At 39.7% G+C, this 18,244-nt stretch overlaps 1 protein-coding gene across 8 annotated transcripts in view; it reads left to right on the top strand.

Annotated features, from left to right (window-relative positions):
• Positions 1-17,830, top strand: part of srrm3 (serine/arginine repetitive matrix 3) — a 156,273-nt gene extending 138,443 nt beyond the window's left edge. For 5 of the 8 annotated variants that reach the window (XM_033045959.1, XM_033045961.1, XM_033045960.1 and 2 more), the window contains 3 exons: positions 1,035-1,289; positions 7,761-7,898; positions 14,884-17,830. In XM_033045959.1, coding sequence (XP_032901850.1) covers positions 1,035-1,289; positions 7,761-7,898; positions 14,884-15,097 — 607 coding nt within the window. In that variant the 3' untranslated portion in view covers positions 15,098-17,830. Of the gene's footprint in view, positions 1-1,034; positions 1,290-7,760; positions 7,899-9,743; positions 11,762-14,883 lie in introns of those variants that run through there. The other 3 variants (XR_004416087.1, XM_033045963.1, XM_033045962.1) reach the window with 3 other exon arrangements.
• Positions 17,831-18,244: the final 414 nt, after the last annotated feature.

Below are 18,244 nucleotides of genomic sequence, written 5' to 3' on the forward strand. Positions count from 1 at the left end.
ATGTTTAACCTTGCATTCATCTCTAAAAGGAAGATGGCCAAGTGAACTAATTTCAGACTCATAAAACAGTAAGATTTTTGTTTTCTTATTTGATCAAGGTGTTCACCTCTCCCAAGTTGTCACCTGGCTATTGAGTATTGCTTCCTGCTTCAGGCAGAGGTGCTCTTGGAAATTAGATGATGTTATTTCTGCCAAGCCTCACTGCATTCAGCCTTACAGCATTTTAAATTATCCTACAATACATACTTCTGCAAAGCGAATCAGGTATGACAAGATTGATGAATTAGGGAACGCTATTTCTATTACCTGGGTGGAATTGGTTACAATGCTATTTTGATCAGGAACTAGAGAACTACTTAAAAGGCATTTTAAATTGACATGCTGGTAAAGCTTGGAAAAAAAGAGTCTAGGGAGGAGAAAACTGCTTCCATTTCACCTGCCCACAATAATCAGATACCATTGTCTCTTAAGAATGCAGTCTGTCGATTCACCACCAGTATTCATTGAAATGGACAAATATTTGCTTTTATTGACACTTATGGATATTCTAATAAAAAGGGTAACATACCGCCTTTAGTATTTTCAAATTGCAGTAACATAAATAAACTTACACCTATTAAAAATAACTTTATATTTGAAAATCTTTGGTATCTGAAACACTATACCCCTTGATCCCTGTTGACATAATTGCTTTGATGGCTCGAGTTTTTATAATGCAAAGATTCTCAGGAATGCAGCTATCACACTATCGCAGAACTGTCTGTATTTTGCTGTTCAAAAAGTGCAAAATAAACACATTATTAATATCACTACCTTTCCTTTTGCTTGCAACAATGTCCAGGAAATGAATAATATTTCCTAGAGAATCCAGGACATGCAAGTCCATTAAAACTCTGCTTGGAGTGTCCGCGATGCACAATGCACAGATGTAGGGGCAAAGTTGGATGAGGCAGAAGATCTGTTCATATCCCCATTGTCCTAGGCTCGTCAGATCACAATACAAAAATTAAGAACATCTGTTTGGTTTTCTGAAGGTTAAGGCATGCTTCAAGTCGTCACCATCGAAGGCATTACACGAGCAGGAACAAGAGCCGCACCCGGTCTCCAAGGAAGCACGAACAACCCAGCAGCCACAACTCGGACAAAAAGAAAAGCGCTTCCTACAGCCCCCGGCGCAAGAGCAGCTCCAGGAGCTCCAGTAGGTCCGTGTCCCGCTCATGCTCCCGATCGCACGATAAGAGAGATGGACGGAGCAAATCACGGTCACTACTTCGGAAGGAGCAGTCCAGGTCAGTCTCTTCCCTCGACCATGCTGAGCAGGGTTAATATCGATAGACACAAAATGCTGGAGTAGCTCAGCGGGCCAGGCAGCATCTCTGGAGAGAAGGAATGGGTGACATTTCGGATCTCGGGTTCCTTCTCTCCAAAGATGTTTCCAGTCCCGCTGAGATACTCCAGCATTTTGTGTCTATCATCGTTACAAACCAGCATCTGTAGTTCCTTCCTACACACATGGTTATTGTAGGTATAATTGTGCAAATTCCATTTGCCTACTGTATGTAATACCAGAGAAATGGAACGCGCTAGTACTTCTGAGTTTGATTTGCAGAACTTTACTATGTTTGTTTAAAAAATGTGAGAACTTTGATCACCTTGCCCTTTGCAAAATTTGGGCCTGCTTCTGGCAATCTGAGGAAGGAAGCCAAATTAACGAGTTTCAATCAGTTAAAGAGATCAAACTTTTTTCCTTAATTGGTCAAGATGTTCATGTCTTCTAAAATTGCTCAGCCTTCATTTAATTTATTTGCATTTCTGTTTTAGAGTTGTAAAAGCCGTCAAATAATCTTTTTATCCTGTCTGAGATAATTGCTCTGCTACGATGTCTGTTTACAAAATTTATTATTTAAGAAAATAAATGCTATTTGCAGTAATATAAATGGAAGATCATCATCTCAAAAAACCTAATCAAATGTGCAGATCTGGATATTCTTGCATGCAGTTTTGGATATTCTTGCAGCAAAGATACTGTGTTAGATGAGGAGAAATTAACTAGACTAGATCTGTACTCTCTTTAATTTATAAGAGTAAGGGATGATAAAACGTAGAACTGTACAGCCCAGAATCAAGCCCTTTGGCCGATGATGGCTATGCTGCACATGATGCCAGGTTAAACTGTACATTTGTCTGCACATGATCTATATTCCTCCATTCCCTGCCTATTCATGTCTTACATAAATGTCTTCTAATCATTGCTGTCATGTCTACTTCCTCTACTTTTCCTGGCAGCATATTCCAGACACCTACCAATCTCTGTGTAAAAAAATGTGTCACATGAATCGTGTTTAAACTTTCCTCCTCCCACCTTAAATCTGTGCCCTCCAATATTTGAAATTTCCACTGTGGAAAAAAGATTATCTACTCTATCCATGCCTCTCATAATTTCATAATTTCTTTTTTTTTAATCAAAAATATTTATTCAAATATTAAAATAGTATTTACAATACAATAAAACAAAACACCACCATAATACAAGTTGAACAAATATGCTAAGCAACTGCTAAACAACTATATTGCAATCCTTGTCCAGGATACATTCAACCCCCCTCGGTGCCCAGCAGTCGCGGAACTCCCTCAGGGTGCCCGTAGATAGGGCGTATTCCCTTTCTATCCGCACCCGGGCAGGGACGTATCCCCGGAAAAGGGGCAGGCAGCCGGCTCGGGTAGAGCCCTCCACCAATTTCTTGTCAGGTTGCCCCTCAGCCTTCGACACTCGAGAGAACATAATTCTTACAAGAATGATCCCAGGAATGAGTAGTTAACCTATGATGATCATTTGTCAGCACTGGGCCTGTACTCGCTGGAGTTTAGAAGAATGAGGGGTGACCTCATTGAAACATACAGAATAGTGAAAGGCTTGGATAGAGTGGATGTGGAAAGGATGTTTCCACTAGTGGGAGAGTCTAGGACTAGAGATCATAGCCTCAGAATTAAAGGACGCTCTCTTGAGAAGGAGATGAGGAGACATTTATTTAGTCAGAGGGAGGTAAATCTGTGGAATTCTTTGCTACAGAAGGCTGTAGAGGCCGTCCGTGGATATTTTTAAGGCAGAGATAGATAGATTCTTGATTCGTAAATATGTCAGAGGTTATGGGGAAAAGGCAGGAGAATGGGGTTAGGAGGGAGAGATAGATCAGCCATGATTGAATGGTGGAGTAGACTTGATGGACCGAATGGCCTAATTCTACTCCTATACCTTATGACCTGATGACATAATCCAAGTTTGTCCAAGATATCCATGTAGCTAATACTCTCTCATCCAGGCAACCTCCTGGTGAACAACTTATGGGGCCTCTCCAAAGCCTTCACATTCTGCATGCAATGCGACAACCTAATTCACTGAAGCATAGAAAATTCTAGGAGAGGTTTTGGATTTTGTTTTATTATTATTACATGTAGCAACATACAGCAGGGAGGACATCTCCTCTGGTTAAGGAATTGAGAAGCCATGACCTTAAATGATGGGTAGACAATTTAAGACTGAAATAAAGAGAGATTTCTCGATGCAGGCAATGATGAATCTCTGCAATTCTCCACTTTGGAGGTCTTTGGAAGCTCAGTCATTACATTAATCCAAAAATTAAGGTCGATAGATTTTTGAATATTGCAAGAAATGCTATTTTGCACTTTCTCTCCTCCAAATCTCTTATTTATTTCCATTGTTTTTGATTTAATTCCTTATAGCCAAGGTGTTTTTAATATTGCATTTTATTTATTTATTCATGTGGTGCTCTGCACCAGGTTTCAAGTTTCATTTTTTGACCTGAGGGTGATGATGTTAAGTGATTGGTTATCATTTTGATAAAACTATTTTCATATTGAGAAACCCAGTTTAAACAGGGATGACAACGAGAAGACTCATCATGCACCCCTGATGAAATGTAAAATAACAATATGCTGTTGCGCACAGTATTTTCATATTGTCAGCGCCCAACTGTAGTTATTCTATCAAGTGATTTGCTTACACAATGCAGAGGTGGAAGTCTATGCTGCTCTGCTAAAATATCTTGCTGCATTAATTCCCTGCAACATCTATCCTGGCTCCCTCTGCTGGATTACCAACATACTGCAGCATGTGGTGGTTAATCCATTTTCATCCATTGTTCATCCATTTTACCCATGGATCACAAAGGCTCAGATTTTAGTGCATTGAGCCTCCTGCTCACACACATAGCTTGAGTTTGGTGCTCATCTGACCAGGTCCAGATCAGATCAGATCACTGATCTTGCTGGCCAAGGCTGCCCTGGAACTTAGAGCTGCCCATCAAGCTTATTGATGGACTGTTTAAGAAGATTTTTTTAATGAAATAAATAATTTTATAGATTTTAAATTGTGAAAATTTAAGAGTGGCTAAACATTGAATATTAAATGATTAAAACATTAAAACAATTTAATAAAACGTAACAAAGATAGATGCGAAATGCTGGAGTAACTCAGCGGGTCAGGAAGCATCTTTGAAGGAAATGGATAGGTGTTGTTTTGGAATTCTTGTTTAGGTGGAGACCCTTCTTCAATTTGATTTAGGGGTGAGGGGAACAGGAAGCAAGAACAGACTGGGACAAATCAGGGCCAGCAACAGATCAGGACAGGCAGTGTGGTTCCCTGATAGGCCAATTGTTAGTAAGGGACGATTTGATCCCAAGAGGGATGCATTATTCCACCAATTGTCATAAAATGATAACATGATTTATTATGAAATAATTAAAACTGGTCGTAAAATATAAAAATTACAAAATGTAACAGTGCATTCATGCGATTCTTCCTTAAAGCAATACAACCACAATTCAAATGAATAGACTTGCAATCCTGCATAAATGCTTGAGAGTTTCAGGAAGCTCTAGCTCCAATTGTGGACTCTTGCATCTTGCATCCAAGGGATGGATTTAGTGCAGCATGGAAATTGTGTGCAGAGCCAGGCTAGTACATTTGATATTTCCACATTCACATAGTAGACCCAAAACCAAGAACTATATGTGCAGGAAGGAAGTGCAGATGCTGGTTTAAATCGTAGATAGACACATAATGCTGGCGTAACTCAGTGGGACAGCCAGCATCTCTGGAGAGAAGGAATGGATGACGTTTCGGGTCGAGACCTTCTCTCCAGAGATGCTGCCTGTCCTGAGTTACTCCAGTATTTTGTGTCAACAGAAAACTATATGCTGCATCCATACCTCTATGTGGTTAGATTCAGTCTGATTATGCAAAAAGACAAAGACAAATTAGGTAAAAAGATTCCAAGTTGGGTATGGCTTATTTTATTAGACTTTATTTATGAAAAGTAGAACTCTAAGCAGCTACTTGAAGGTAAATTAGTTTCATAAAGGTAAATAAGAAGAATTAAATAATTACATTCAGAGAATTCAGGATAAATATATTCCACAGATAGAAAGCGTTAGACTGCCTACATCAAATAATGAGTGCAAATACTGCCACTGGCAGATTATAGAAATGTAGAGAAGAGCATAAGAACAATAGAAATAGCACTGGCAATACACCATTCAGCCTCATGGGTCTGCTCTGTCATTTAACAAGATCACGTCTGAACTTCTAAGTCAGTACCACTTTTCTGCCCTATTCCCATATCCATCAATTCATTTTTTATTTAGGAATAAGTTGATCTTGACTTTTAATGACATTAGTGTGTGATTCCAAAGGTTCACCAGCCTTTTGATTGAAAAAAATTCTCATTATTTCAGTGTTAAATAACTTGTCTAAGTTTGCGATCCCTAATTCACAACTCCTCTGCCAGGGAAACATCAACACAAACTGAGTCTAATTCCATACCACAACCTGTTTAGCCAAAATTCTTCCTGTTCTCTGTATTCAAGCCATCCCTCACTGACCACAACCCAACCATCTTTTAATTTGCACCTGTCCTCCCTAAATGTCAAAGACTCTGAAATATTTAGCTCCCAGTTTGGGCCACCCTGCAGATCATATATAGACATTGATAACATACTCATTTTCAGCTATTTTTCCTATTAATTCATCCATCGTTGTGGATACAGCATACATTTAGATATGTCACCTTTAAATGTGGCCTTTTTTTAACAGTTTACAGTTCGTTGAACTTACGCTTTCATTTCCGTTGCCTATTTGTTCACTACATACACACGTTTCAATTCCAGATTCTGTTTCTTTCCACCATAAACCTTCTCAGGTCGCAGGCCCCGTCTTAAGTGAGTTTATACTTCTCCTAAAAGCACCGGCAAATGCCCTGTGAGGATATATGTAGAACATAGAACAAAATGCACTTCAATTAAAGAGTCTGAAGGTACTGTGATCTGGACCAAAAACAAGCTGCCGGAGGAACTCAGCAGCAGAGGCAGCGTTTATGGAGGCAGAGGAGTGGCCGATATTGTAGGTCCAGACCTGTATCAGTTTCTGTTGCAATGTCTCAGCCTGAAGCATCCATCATCCCTGTCTCCACAGATGATACCTGGGCCACCAAGTCCTTTCAGCAGTTTGTTTTATTGCACTTCAATTACATTTGTATTAACAATCTAAATAATGTTGGGGATAAATTCCTACAATTGAGCATGTGTGTAAGTAAGCATGCAGATACAGCTGGCAGTGAAGAAAGCGAATGGCATGTTGGCATTCATAACAGGAGGAGTTGAGTATAGAAGCAAAAAGGTCCTTCGGCAGTTGTACAAGGCCCTAGTGAGACCACACCTGGAGTACTGTGCGCAGTTTTGGTCCCCTAATTTGAGGTAGGACATTCTTGCTATTGAGGGAGTGCAGCGTAGGTTCACAAGGTTAATTCCTGGGATGGCGGGACTGTCATATGCTGAGAGAATGGAACGGCTGGGCTTGTATCCTCTGGAATTTAGAAAGATGTGAGGGGAACTTATTGAAATATATAAGATTATTAAGGGCTTGGACATGGTGGGGGAGTCCAGAACCAGGGGCCACAGTTTAAGAATAAGGGGCAAGGTATTTAGAAAGGAGATGAGGATACACCTTTTCACACAGAGAGTTGTGAGTCTGTGGAATTCTCGGCCTCATAGGACGGTGGAGACCGGTTCTCTGGATACTTTCAAGAGAGAGCTTGATAGGGCTCTTCTCCACTCCACTCCACTCCTCTCCCCTCTCATCTCCTCTCCTCTCCTTTACTCCCCTCCGCTCCCGTCTCCACTGCTCTCCTTCTCCCCACAACTCCTCTCCTCTCCCCTCCCCTTTCATTTCCCTCCTCTCTCCCCCCACCCTCTCCCTCTCTCTCCCCTCCCCTCAAATCCTGTGGAATTCTCTGCCTCACAGGACGGTGGAGGACGGTTCTCTGGATACTTTCAAGAGAGAGCTTGATAGGGCTCTTAACGATAGTGGAGTCAGGGGATATGGGGAGAAGACAGGAACGGGGCACTGATTGTGGATGATCAGCCATGATCACATTGAATGGCGGTGCTGGCTCGAAGGGCCGAATGGCCTACACCTGCACCGCTATTCAATGTGATTATTGTCTATTGGTACACGTGACAATAAACTAAACTGATACTGAACTGAAACTGAAAGCATTGTAGACAAAAATGAGACTGCTTCTGGGGCTTGTCTTTCAATGAGTAAAGTTGGTGCATTAATATTTACAACACAATTATTGTTAAGACAGCACAAGAAGAAATCAATTGGAATAGGAGTTAAAGTAGGAGGGATTCTCTTTCTTTCGCACCTGTGCAGTCATTCATTCATTTTCTCCTCCTAACAGAGAAAGAGATAGTGACATAGGACCACGGCACCATGACTCTGAAGCAGAGAGACATCGCCGCCGATCAAGAAGTTATTCACCGATCAGAAAACGAAGGAGGGATTCGCCCAGCTTCATGGAGCCCCGTCGGATTACAAGGTACACCACCTGGAGGCCCCAGCTGCCATTCTTCAGTAGGGTTTGTTTAGGATGTAGGCATGGATTCAATAAAGGAAGAAAACATTACTGACTGCATCTTTTCAGCTATTCAGATTTCATCTTATCGTGAGTATAGTGATATGTTAGCAAGGATATAAGGCTTGATATAACAGATTCCCTACATGGCCAAAGGGCGACTTTTGGACTTCCTCCTGTACTACTTATTCTCATTTATAACCTTCTTACTAAACCTTCTTTCATAGGGAATGTATTAAGTTGCAGGTGGGATGTGAAGACTGCATTCTTTATCGTTAATTTATGTACTTGTAAAGCTTCTGAATGCTAACTTTGGCTTGTTCTATTTGGCCATTAGACAGCTAGTCTAAGAAGATGAGGTGCAGCATATCGTCCAAAGTATGTATGTTCTTCTATCTCCTCACCAGCGACGTTCTTTGTACATTTAAAGTTTGGTACATTTAAGTATACTTATTGACAACTTTTACTGGAATGGAAAGCCCTTCAGTGGTGGAATTATACTCCTTGCTTCAGTGATCTTGGCAGGAAAGCCTTCAAAATAGCTGACTATCAAATTATAGCAAGCCTGGTTTTTGAGCTCACAGTGCCCGCTGAAAGTGCTGTTGACCTCACTTAGCTAAATATATATCTGCTACATTACATAGAGCGGTAAGCTGATAGTAAGCTGCAGTCCAGCAGCTTCTGTGTGTCAACTGGTAGCCAGATGCAGTGATGCCGATCATCTTGGTCCGCACAGGCAGATGGAGCCACAGGTATATAAAGCTAAAACCACAAGGAAGGGCATCAGGGGAGTAGAAGTTTTCCACCTAGAGATATGTGCACCACTACCCCACCGATTCAACCTGCCCTGTGCCATCATGATCCTCTCCACTGCAAGACAACGTATTGTTGCTACAGAGAGAGCTCTGTCATAGTGTCACCACCTCTCCCATGAGTCGGTACCCACTTAATCCCACAGATTAGGTTTCAATGCATTTCAGAGGGAGGAAATCACTATTATAACAATTTCTTAACGTAAAATACCGCAGATTTGTATTTTTCTTTTGGTTAAACCCAGATTTGATAGTGGCTGTACCCACTGAACCACCAAGTAAAAAGGAAATCTAACTTCAAGGACGTGCTGTTTTATTTGCTGGATCTAAAATGTAATCTGATCTTGGAGAAGATTTAAATTGTTATCCTTCTTCCTGCACGATAACACAGCAACAAAACAGAAGTTTTATTTCATTCAGATTTTCACATTATAATTAAAGAAAATCCCTTAATTTAGTCCGAATCTAACCTAGTGTCACCTTGATCCTTCACAGGATCTCAAGAACTCAGGTAAAAAAAAAAAAAACAGCCTGTTGACTGTTCTAGATTACCACTGGTTAGTAAATTCTGCACAACATAACAATCGTACTAAACTAAAGTACACTGGTTACTAAACAACTGAAGACACTCACTGGAAGTGAATTGTTTTTTGAGATGTGTGAAAGACAAAGTAAGGCACTTGCTGTTGTTGGTAAATGTTGAACACTGGTGATAATTGATAAGTCGGTTGATGAACTTGAGGCAGTAATTATTTGTTCCACCTACATCTGATTCTGGTAATGCTCAATGTGCATCATTACATTGTCAACATTTTGGGGCTTACGTTCCTTTGGATGATTTGGGCCACGTATAAAGGTGTTCCATATTTTACATTATAATTCTCCATGTGGATGATTAAACTCAAGGCCCTGAAAAGGCTTTTGTTTTAAGATGCTCCAAATTGCTTAATTTTGTTTCAGTTTGTCTTTTGTCTCATTTTTTTCCTCCCATTTGAAGGTTTGGTGAAGATTGCTCCATCGATTCTGGTTACCTGGGTAACCGCTGCTCTGCGTTGGAGTGACGCTTTCCCACCTTGAACCCCCATTGTGAGGCAGTTAAAGAAGAGCATCCCATCACTGTACGGCCAACATTTGTCGCTCTGTCCATACTGAAACATTTAAGTAATATCTAATCACAGTGGAAGCTTCTCTGCTGACGAGTCACTTTTACCTAATCTATTGTGCAAACTTTCAGAGTGTACTTACAATTCAGCTGATGTCGAGGTGTTGGAACTTGTTGCCTTTAACTACTTTTCATCGCTGCCTCTGTCCACAGGACCCATATTTTATTGTAATCCCCATTTCCCACAAGATAACAATGAACAATCCACAAACAGTAGATGCAGGTACCTGTAGCAAGATTCTGACCCAACATTAGTCACACTAAGTCTTAAGGTTACCCGTCTAAAAAAAATCACTTGGGAGGGGAAGTCAACAGGTTGGCAGAGTTGCCTTTCATTTCCAAGCAATAAACGTAGTGCAGTAATTGCTGGCTGTAAGTATTGTGTGATGAATGAAACTGGGTTGTGTCCACCTAAATCATCAAAGTTGCCGTGAAAGATCACATGCAAAACAAAAAGGCAAATATTTAAGGGAACTTTGAGGAATAACTCTGTGCATGACTACAAAGTGGTGACCTACTGTTTCAGGAAACCCTTTTGGTTACAACTAATAAGTTCTACCCCATCTAAGCCTTTTGCACTAAGTCCCATTCAATATTGAGGAAGTTAAAGTCACCCACTACCACCACAACCCTACTGAGTTTTCTCATTCTGTGATCTGTCTACATATCTGTTGCTCTATCTCCAACTTGCTATTGAGGGGTCTATATTATAATACATTTAGAATGATTTCACATTCCTTATTTTGAGTTTTACCCATATTGCCTCCATGGATGAATCTTCCAGTATGCCCTCTCTGAGTGCCACCGTGACATTCTCCCTGATTAGCAGAGATTAACTCCTTCACCTCTTTTACCTACCACTCTATCATGTCTGAAACATTGAAATCCTGGAATGTTGAGCTGCCAGTTCATCTGCGTTTAAATGCACACACTTCAGCCCCTCACTTTCACCATATTCCTTAACCTCTCCCTTGTCTGTCCTTTCTTTGAGTCTTATTGGTCTAACTTCCACCTTCCCATCAGTCCTTCCATTTGATGACCTTCCACTCTGGTCCCCACTCTCATTTAAACCCTCCCAAGTAGCACTAGCACCATCCACCAGTTCAGATCCCTCTTGAACAGGTTTCCCCTGCCCCAATGGTGCAAAAATCTGAATCCCTGCCCTATGCACCAACTCTTGAGCCACACATTCATCTGTCCTATCTTTCTATTCCTACCATCACTACCACATGGCACTGAAAGTGGATATTACTAAACCTCAAGACTCCTAAGAACCTTAGTATTTTGTCTAGCTCCCTATATTCACTCTGCAAGACCTCATCCCTTTTACAACCTATATAATTTCTGTCAACATGCACAACGACATCCAGCCACTCAGCCTGGCCCTCGAGAATGTTCTGCAACTCCCCCGAGACATCCTGTACCCTGGCGCCAGAGAGGCAACACATCATCCTGGAGTCTCACTTGCGGCCACAGAATCCCCTGTCTGCTCCCCTGACTAACGAGCTTCCAGTCACTATCATTCTGTCTGACTTCACCCTTCTCCACTGTACCTCAGAGCCAGGCCTGGTGCCACAGAACTGACTGCTGCTGCTATTCCCCCCTGACTGGTTACCCTCCCACCTCCCCCTCCATCACTCCCTCTCCCCCCGAACAGGACACACTTGTTTTGGAGGGGAATGGCCGTAGGGGATTCCTGCAGTTTGCATACTACATTTCTTTGTGGTCACCTATCTACTTTCTGCCTACAGTTTAGATGTGCCCACCTCATTGTAACTCCTATTTACGAAGCTCTTATTCTCCCAGGCAACCATGAGATTGTCCAACTACAGCATCAGTTTCCTCACCCAGTCACCGAGTCTCACCTTATAAAATAGAAAGTTGAATTTCCCAGTCAGTAGAGAATAAAATCAGGCCAGGCATAGAACAGGTATGCAATCCAACCTCGCCCTGTTAGATGTTGTTGTCCATTTTAATGCGCTCAGATGTTCTTCTCAACCAATGAAAACATATAGTCAAGCAATTTGCTAGTAATTGACCATTTCAGCCATTTGGCTGATTGCTACACTTCAGCTTCTGATGGGGGCAGAATAGAGTAATAACATCTCAATACGATGCATTTTCAGATCAGAATTTTATTATTGGAGTGATATTCTTTATATAGAATAAACATTAAAAGGTACTATGTAGAACAAAGGGCATCCCACATGGACATCATCTGAGTCTGGTACAGATCTGGTCTTGTACAAAATTGAATCTGCTTCCTTGCTAACAGCAGCAAATTGCACAGCCAACTAACAGATTATGGTCTTGCTCTTTGGGGCTGCGAGTTTATGAAGGACTGCTCACTGGTGAATATTTCATAAAATTCTTTAGAATCCTCATTTGAAAGCAATTCAGGTTCATTTTGCTCATTTTTCCCCAATAACACTTTCACCTTTTTTTTAATTTCCATTTAATTTCCATTTTGAACTGCTAGCAATTCGGCATACTGAAGGCAGGAAAATTCAGACGTCATTAAATACTCTAAACCTGCTCACATGGTAGCAGTTTCATTTCAGAACACATAGACCCAAAGGAAAAGGCAAATGAGCTGAATGCTAATAGCTTTTTGGATCATTGGTATCTCCACTTTGCTCTACTATACTGCTAACCCCGGAAACATTTCAAGTACCAAGTCTCCTAATTTGAACTGATATCTGTAATTTATGACAAAACATCTTAAACAGGTTTTTTTCAGCAGAAAATGTTTGGAAACTAGTTTTACTTGTGGTTTTATTGCAGGAAGGAATATTAGAAAATGCCTTTGGAATTTCTCCTTCCCACATGACAGACAAACATTCTAGTCAATTTGATAAATCTTTGGAATTGCCTCCCACCCCACTGAGCAGGCCCTCTCTGATCTAATCTAACATGCTTACTAACCAATGTTATATTCACCTCTTGTAGACCTGGCGTACCTGATCTTTCCGAAGGACAGCACAGGCTTTCAACTAATCATTTTTGTAACTTCTACATATTAATAAAATAGCTTTCAATGAACTTTGCGCTCACAATCAAATGAAATGTGCAATGTTTCAGTGTTCTCCACATACATACAAAGTTAAAATAATTCACTTCTTGATTTTAATTGAAATTGGTCATTTTGAGTGGCCGCAAGTAGTCACTTTTATGAATATCTACTTTCCGTCACTTTTATGAATATCTACTTTCCTATTAAGATATGAAGTGATGGTTCTGGTTCTGATGGCTAGTGAATTGATGAAACCTGGTATTTTATACTAGGCTGAGCTGTTACCTCAATGAGCTCTGTGGAAAACACTGACACAAAATAATAGAGATGCCGTAGAGTTGATTTTGTCTTGTCTATGTTTCTTCTAATCTGTTAATTTGATGATTTGCCTAATTTGCAAATTTTGAAAAGCCAATCTGCCTGATTAACGGAGTCCTGAAATATTTTTTTTCAGATTGCATTTCTTCATATGAGATAACCCTCTAATCTAACAGTGATTTTAATTACGTTGTATTCATATAGATTTTATAATCTTCACTGATTGACATTTTCAGAAGCAATTCAATTGACTCTTTTCAATAATTGAGTCTGGCTTTATGGGGGCTTTCTAATTACATTACTTGTTAATTACCGTTGCACACCAGAACATAATCAGTGTTCAAAAGTACAATCCAGTCTTTTGGTGAGTTTGACAAGAGCTCGCTATTTAAAAAGGCCTATTTCCTAACTGCATCAAACAAAGCCTACTCGGTGGAAACGAGAAGTTGATGATGCTGGTTTACAAAAAAAGACGCTGGAGTAACTCAGTGGGTCAGGCAGCATCTCCAAAGAACATGGATTGGTGATGTTTCGGGTTTGAAGAAGGGTCCGGACCCAAAACATTACCTATCCATGTTCTGCAGAGATGCTGCCTTTACTCTAGCACTTTGTGAACATTCTGTGGCCTACTAAAGCTTATTTGACATAATGCACCAGATTACTTCTCTAGTTTTCTCCCCATTCCTCTAGTTTATACAGGATATTGGTTCTATAGCTGACAACAGGCCTCTGGTTTATGTGAGCCTAGGCTTTAATTGTTGAAGCTATTGTTGAATCATGGGGCATTAGAGCCCAAACCAATTCTGATCTCACCAGTTGTCCTTGGAACATCCAAAAATAACAACTGACAAGTTTAATTAATTGCATTCTAACAAAAATAAATTAAATAAACAGCAATCAAAAGACACAGCAGATGCTGGAAATTTGAAATAAAATCAAGAACTAAGGAAAATGCTGTAAATACTTAGGTCAGGCAGCATCTGTGGAAAGAGGAACAAGGTTAATGTTTCAAGCCAATAACAGTTAACAGCAACTAATCTAAATACTCTATGAAATACTGACAATTTTTAACACATGGGTCCTCTCTCTTATAAATGCATGTCTAATTCGCATTTGAACATCATTATTTGGTCTATTCAAACCATCATTTAAAGTGATGTTTTTCAGATGTTACTGTAAAAGCAAAATATCTTCATATTCACTCTGGTCCTTTTGACATAAATGCGGATGCTAAATTGGACATAGGCCAGGTTCCTAAAGAATCAGACTTGCTAAAAGACTGGATAAACTGAACACATCAGACATCACGTATGTGCTAACATAAGTCTATAAACATATCATCTTTGTGGAACTGTAATGTTTCCTGTTAATGTGTCTGAAAATCCCAGCAATTATTTGAAGGGAAGAACCATATTGAGCAACTTTTCCTGCATTGGTCTTTAGATTGTTTGGGCAGAGAATTTGGAGAAGGGCATGTTTGTCCCTTGTAAGCATGTCCCAAAGCTCCAGATGCCCAGAGCAGGAAAATCTGCCATTGGCATAAGTGGCAACATTTTAATACCCATGCTGTGTAGAGTCGTAACTAACCCAGCTTCCATTCTTGTCTCTTTTCCTTGTTTGTTTTCGATGTCCCCCTTCATTCAGTGCACGTAAGCGGCCAATCCCATACTACAGGCCCAGCCCATCGTCACCCAGCTCCCTCAGCAGTTGCTCTTCCTACAGCAGGAGTCAAAGCCGTAGCTACGATAGCTACAGCTCGTACAGTCGGAGCAGGAGCAGGAGCAGGAGCCGGAGCCGGACTCGCAGCCGGACCGCCAGCTACGACAGTCGTACCAGCTCAGAAAGTGCAGGCTTCTAGGATTGGATTTTAAAATGTGCACAAATAAAACTGAGAGTTACAAAAGTAAGTATCATCAATGGACTCGTTTTCAAAAGATGGGAACTGAAGAGAAACTGCAAGCGTCAGTAAATCCAGTAGGTCAGTGCAACCAGATTTATATTATAACAAGTATATATTTATATCAAGACAGCCTTGATGAATTCTTGGCCCAGGCTCACACAACTTTCAGCACTGATAAAATGAAGTACATAACAGTTTTGCAGTCTTCAAACTCTCTCCATCCTATGTTTGTCTGGTCACCATCATTCAGGAGATTCAAACTATTTGCCTGGTGCTGGGATTTAAGTGAATACGTTTTTTGTAGAAAAAAAACTTTAATTATAAACCTCTGCAAATGAATTCTTCCATGAAGTTATCTGAACCAAAAGTCAGCAACTTCCTCCAAATATTAAACATGCAGCTATTTAAAAAAAACAATTATTTTCTGGTTGACTGGAATTTTCATTGAACAAATCGTCAGGAGTTTCCATGCTTATATTTTTGAAGAACCTCTGGATGAAATACTTCAGATGAACAAGTGGACAAGTGAGCATGGAAGTTCTCTACTTGGTCTTATTCGGTAAATGCCAGCTACAAGAGTAGTCTATCAAATTCCTCCTACTGACCTTGTACCAATGGGAAGGAAACTAGGATTAAGTCACTGGTTGCAAAAATGGAAAACTATGCACTGTAAATATAGTATAATTAGGCAATGTGGGTTGGGGAAGGGGGGGGGGAGGGAGGTGGGGGGGGGGGGGGGGGGAGGTGAGGGGACAACTGGTGAGCGACCCATGATATCAAAGGGGAATTGTATAATGCAGATGTATGTGGAATTGTGTCCCTTCTTCTAGTTACTTACAAATGGTTGCTAATGAGGCCTGTTTAAGCAACATTGTTAAGAATGCCTCAAAAAATATATGTTTAAATGTTGTGCAGCAAATGCAATTGTCTTTTCATTACTTTTCTGTTCTCATTATTAGGATTTTAAAGGCAATACCTTAACTTATTATCTTGTTAATCAAAATGCTTATTTCATGAAACTCATTATTTTAGGTTAACCCTTCATCCACTAGATGACCATTCTCCAGTGAATAGAGTTGTGCCACTCTGATTGCACGCAGTATGCTAAATATGAGGCACTAGTGTCCAGTCCAACTTGAAGCATTGAATAAATTGGAATCCAATACTGCCATTCAGACTGAAGGCTTGAACCAAGAGTTTGGAAAACTCATCCGTAATTCTGAAGTTGGCAGAATGGAATTGTAGTTTTGATAATCACTGACTTTTCAGTGTCCTAAAATAAGGGATGAATCTAGAAAAATCTAATGTTCCTGCCCACGAGTTGCACAAGAATGATGATATCTCAAACACAAACATTTATTTTTACATTCTCAGAGGAAAGGAGATCAAATTGACTTAGGTATGTCCTATGGATGTGCAATTTTATGCAGAGCTTTTTCCAGTTGCAGTTATAACATTCAGTGCATACTGCAAGCCTTGCTGTTTGTAACATCTCCAGTACAACAAACTGAAACATTAAAGTCCAGGAAGTCAAATAATATAGAATGAAAGATAGGTTGTATTTAATTTAATAAAGGTGGGATGTATTTAACACAAGAAATTGCATGTCAATCCTGGAGCATAATGTTTTATAACCTGAAAAGCAAGAGTATAAGATCTGATGCAGATCCATATTAATTGGATTTTTACATTCAATGGCACTAATTTACTTATTATCTTGCAATTCAGCAGAATATTGTAATCTTATTTGATCGCCCCTTTTTTTACTCAGTAACTGGTTTTATCACATTTCGTCCTATATATTCTCCCAAAATTCTGCTAGTCCAGCACCACCAAAGACTCAAGTGTGTCAGATTAGTGGAGTTTTACTGTATGTGACCATGCAGTAAAAGATATGAAAAAAACAGCAGGCCTATCCCAATAGAATACAACCTACTGTCTGATATTTCTAAGGATAAACAAGAGCAAACTAGAACAAAACCTTCAAACATTCTTAGGGGGTAAAGAGTCCTTGGGATGTTACCTTGGCAAACAATAAAAAAGTGGCAATGATACAATGAATGATTCCACCACTACCAGCAATATAATTTAACAGAGTTAGACCAACTGTAATCCAAGCATTTCCAAACACAATGGTTATGCCAACAATCAATTTATTAGCTAGATATTCAGTAGCGGAAAACATTTCATTGGGGGAGGGGCTTATTGTGGTAGAATTTTTTCACAGCATGTTACATTATAACGTATTATTAAGATTGCCTGCAAATCCAGGCTCCTTCCCCCCAAAAATGTATTTCAACAATAGCATTGGAAGATATATTTATAAAAGGAACTTGGCAAACCTCTTAATTTATTGCACAGATCTCATTCATAGAATTTATTGTTAACCCAATAAGAAACATTCAATGTTTGAGTTCTGAGATTTGTCCTTTTGTCTTTTATTTATTTGGTAACAATTAACTTATTTGTAAATATGTACCTCAGTAGTTAAATGCATTTATTGACAACAAAATATATAAAAAATGTTTTTTTTTAATAAAGGTGGCATGTAATAAGCCCCCTTCAGCCTTGTACGGTTTGGGTTTAATCTGTGTTATGTTGACTTGTATTGTTGAAATGTAGAAGTTCCAATATGCTGCTTTTTTTCCTGTACAGTATTAAATGTGTTTCTCTTAACTTGGTTATCATGAAGAACCGTGTATCAGAGATGGGCTAAGTTTTTGAAATATTTAACAGATCCACCCTCCTCTAATGTTCTAAAATACAGGAGGCCTGAATCTGGTCAAAACAAACCAGTTTCATTCTGGTTTGGAGTGCTTATCTATTCAGCCGTTCCCATTACTCTAACTATGTATCACAAGTTAATGAATCATTCCGTTTTATTCTCCATTAGACATGTGGTTTCATTTAAAAAGACCCCCACCCAAAACAGGCCTTAAATTTATTCTAATAAAAGTTCAGCTGTGAAGAATACAGGAAACCAGAGCAGACTTTAATTTTGAAACCAGGTAGAGCCTGGAATTTTCCCCTATTGCCTATCTAGACATATATACAGGCCTATAATAACATGTCAACAGCACAAGTTTGATACTGATTAAATTACCT

Source organism: Amblyraja radiata, chromosome 28, assembly GCF_010909765.2.
Source record: "Amblyraja radiata isolate CabotCenter1 chromosome 28, sAmbRad1.1.pri, whole genome shotgun sequence".
Classification (NCBI taxonomy): Eukaryota; Metazoa; Chordata; class Chondrichthyes; order Rajiformes; family Rajidae; genus Amblyraja; species Amblyraja radiata.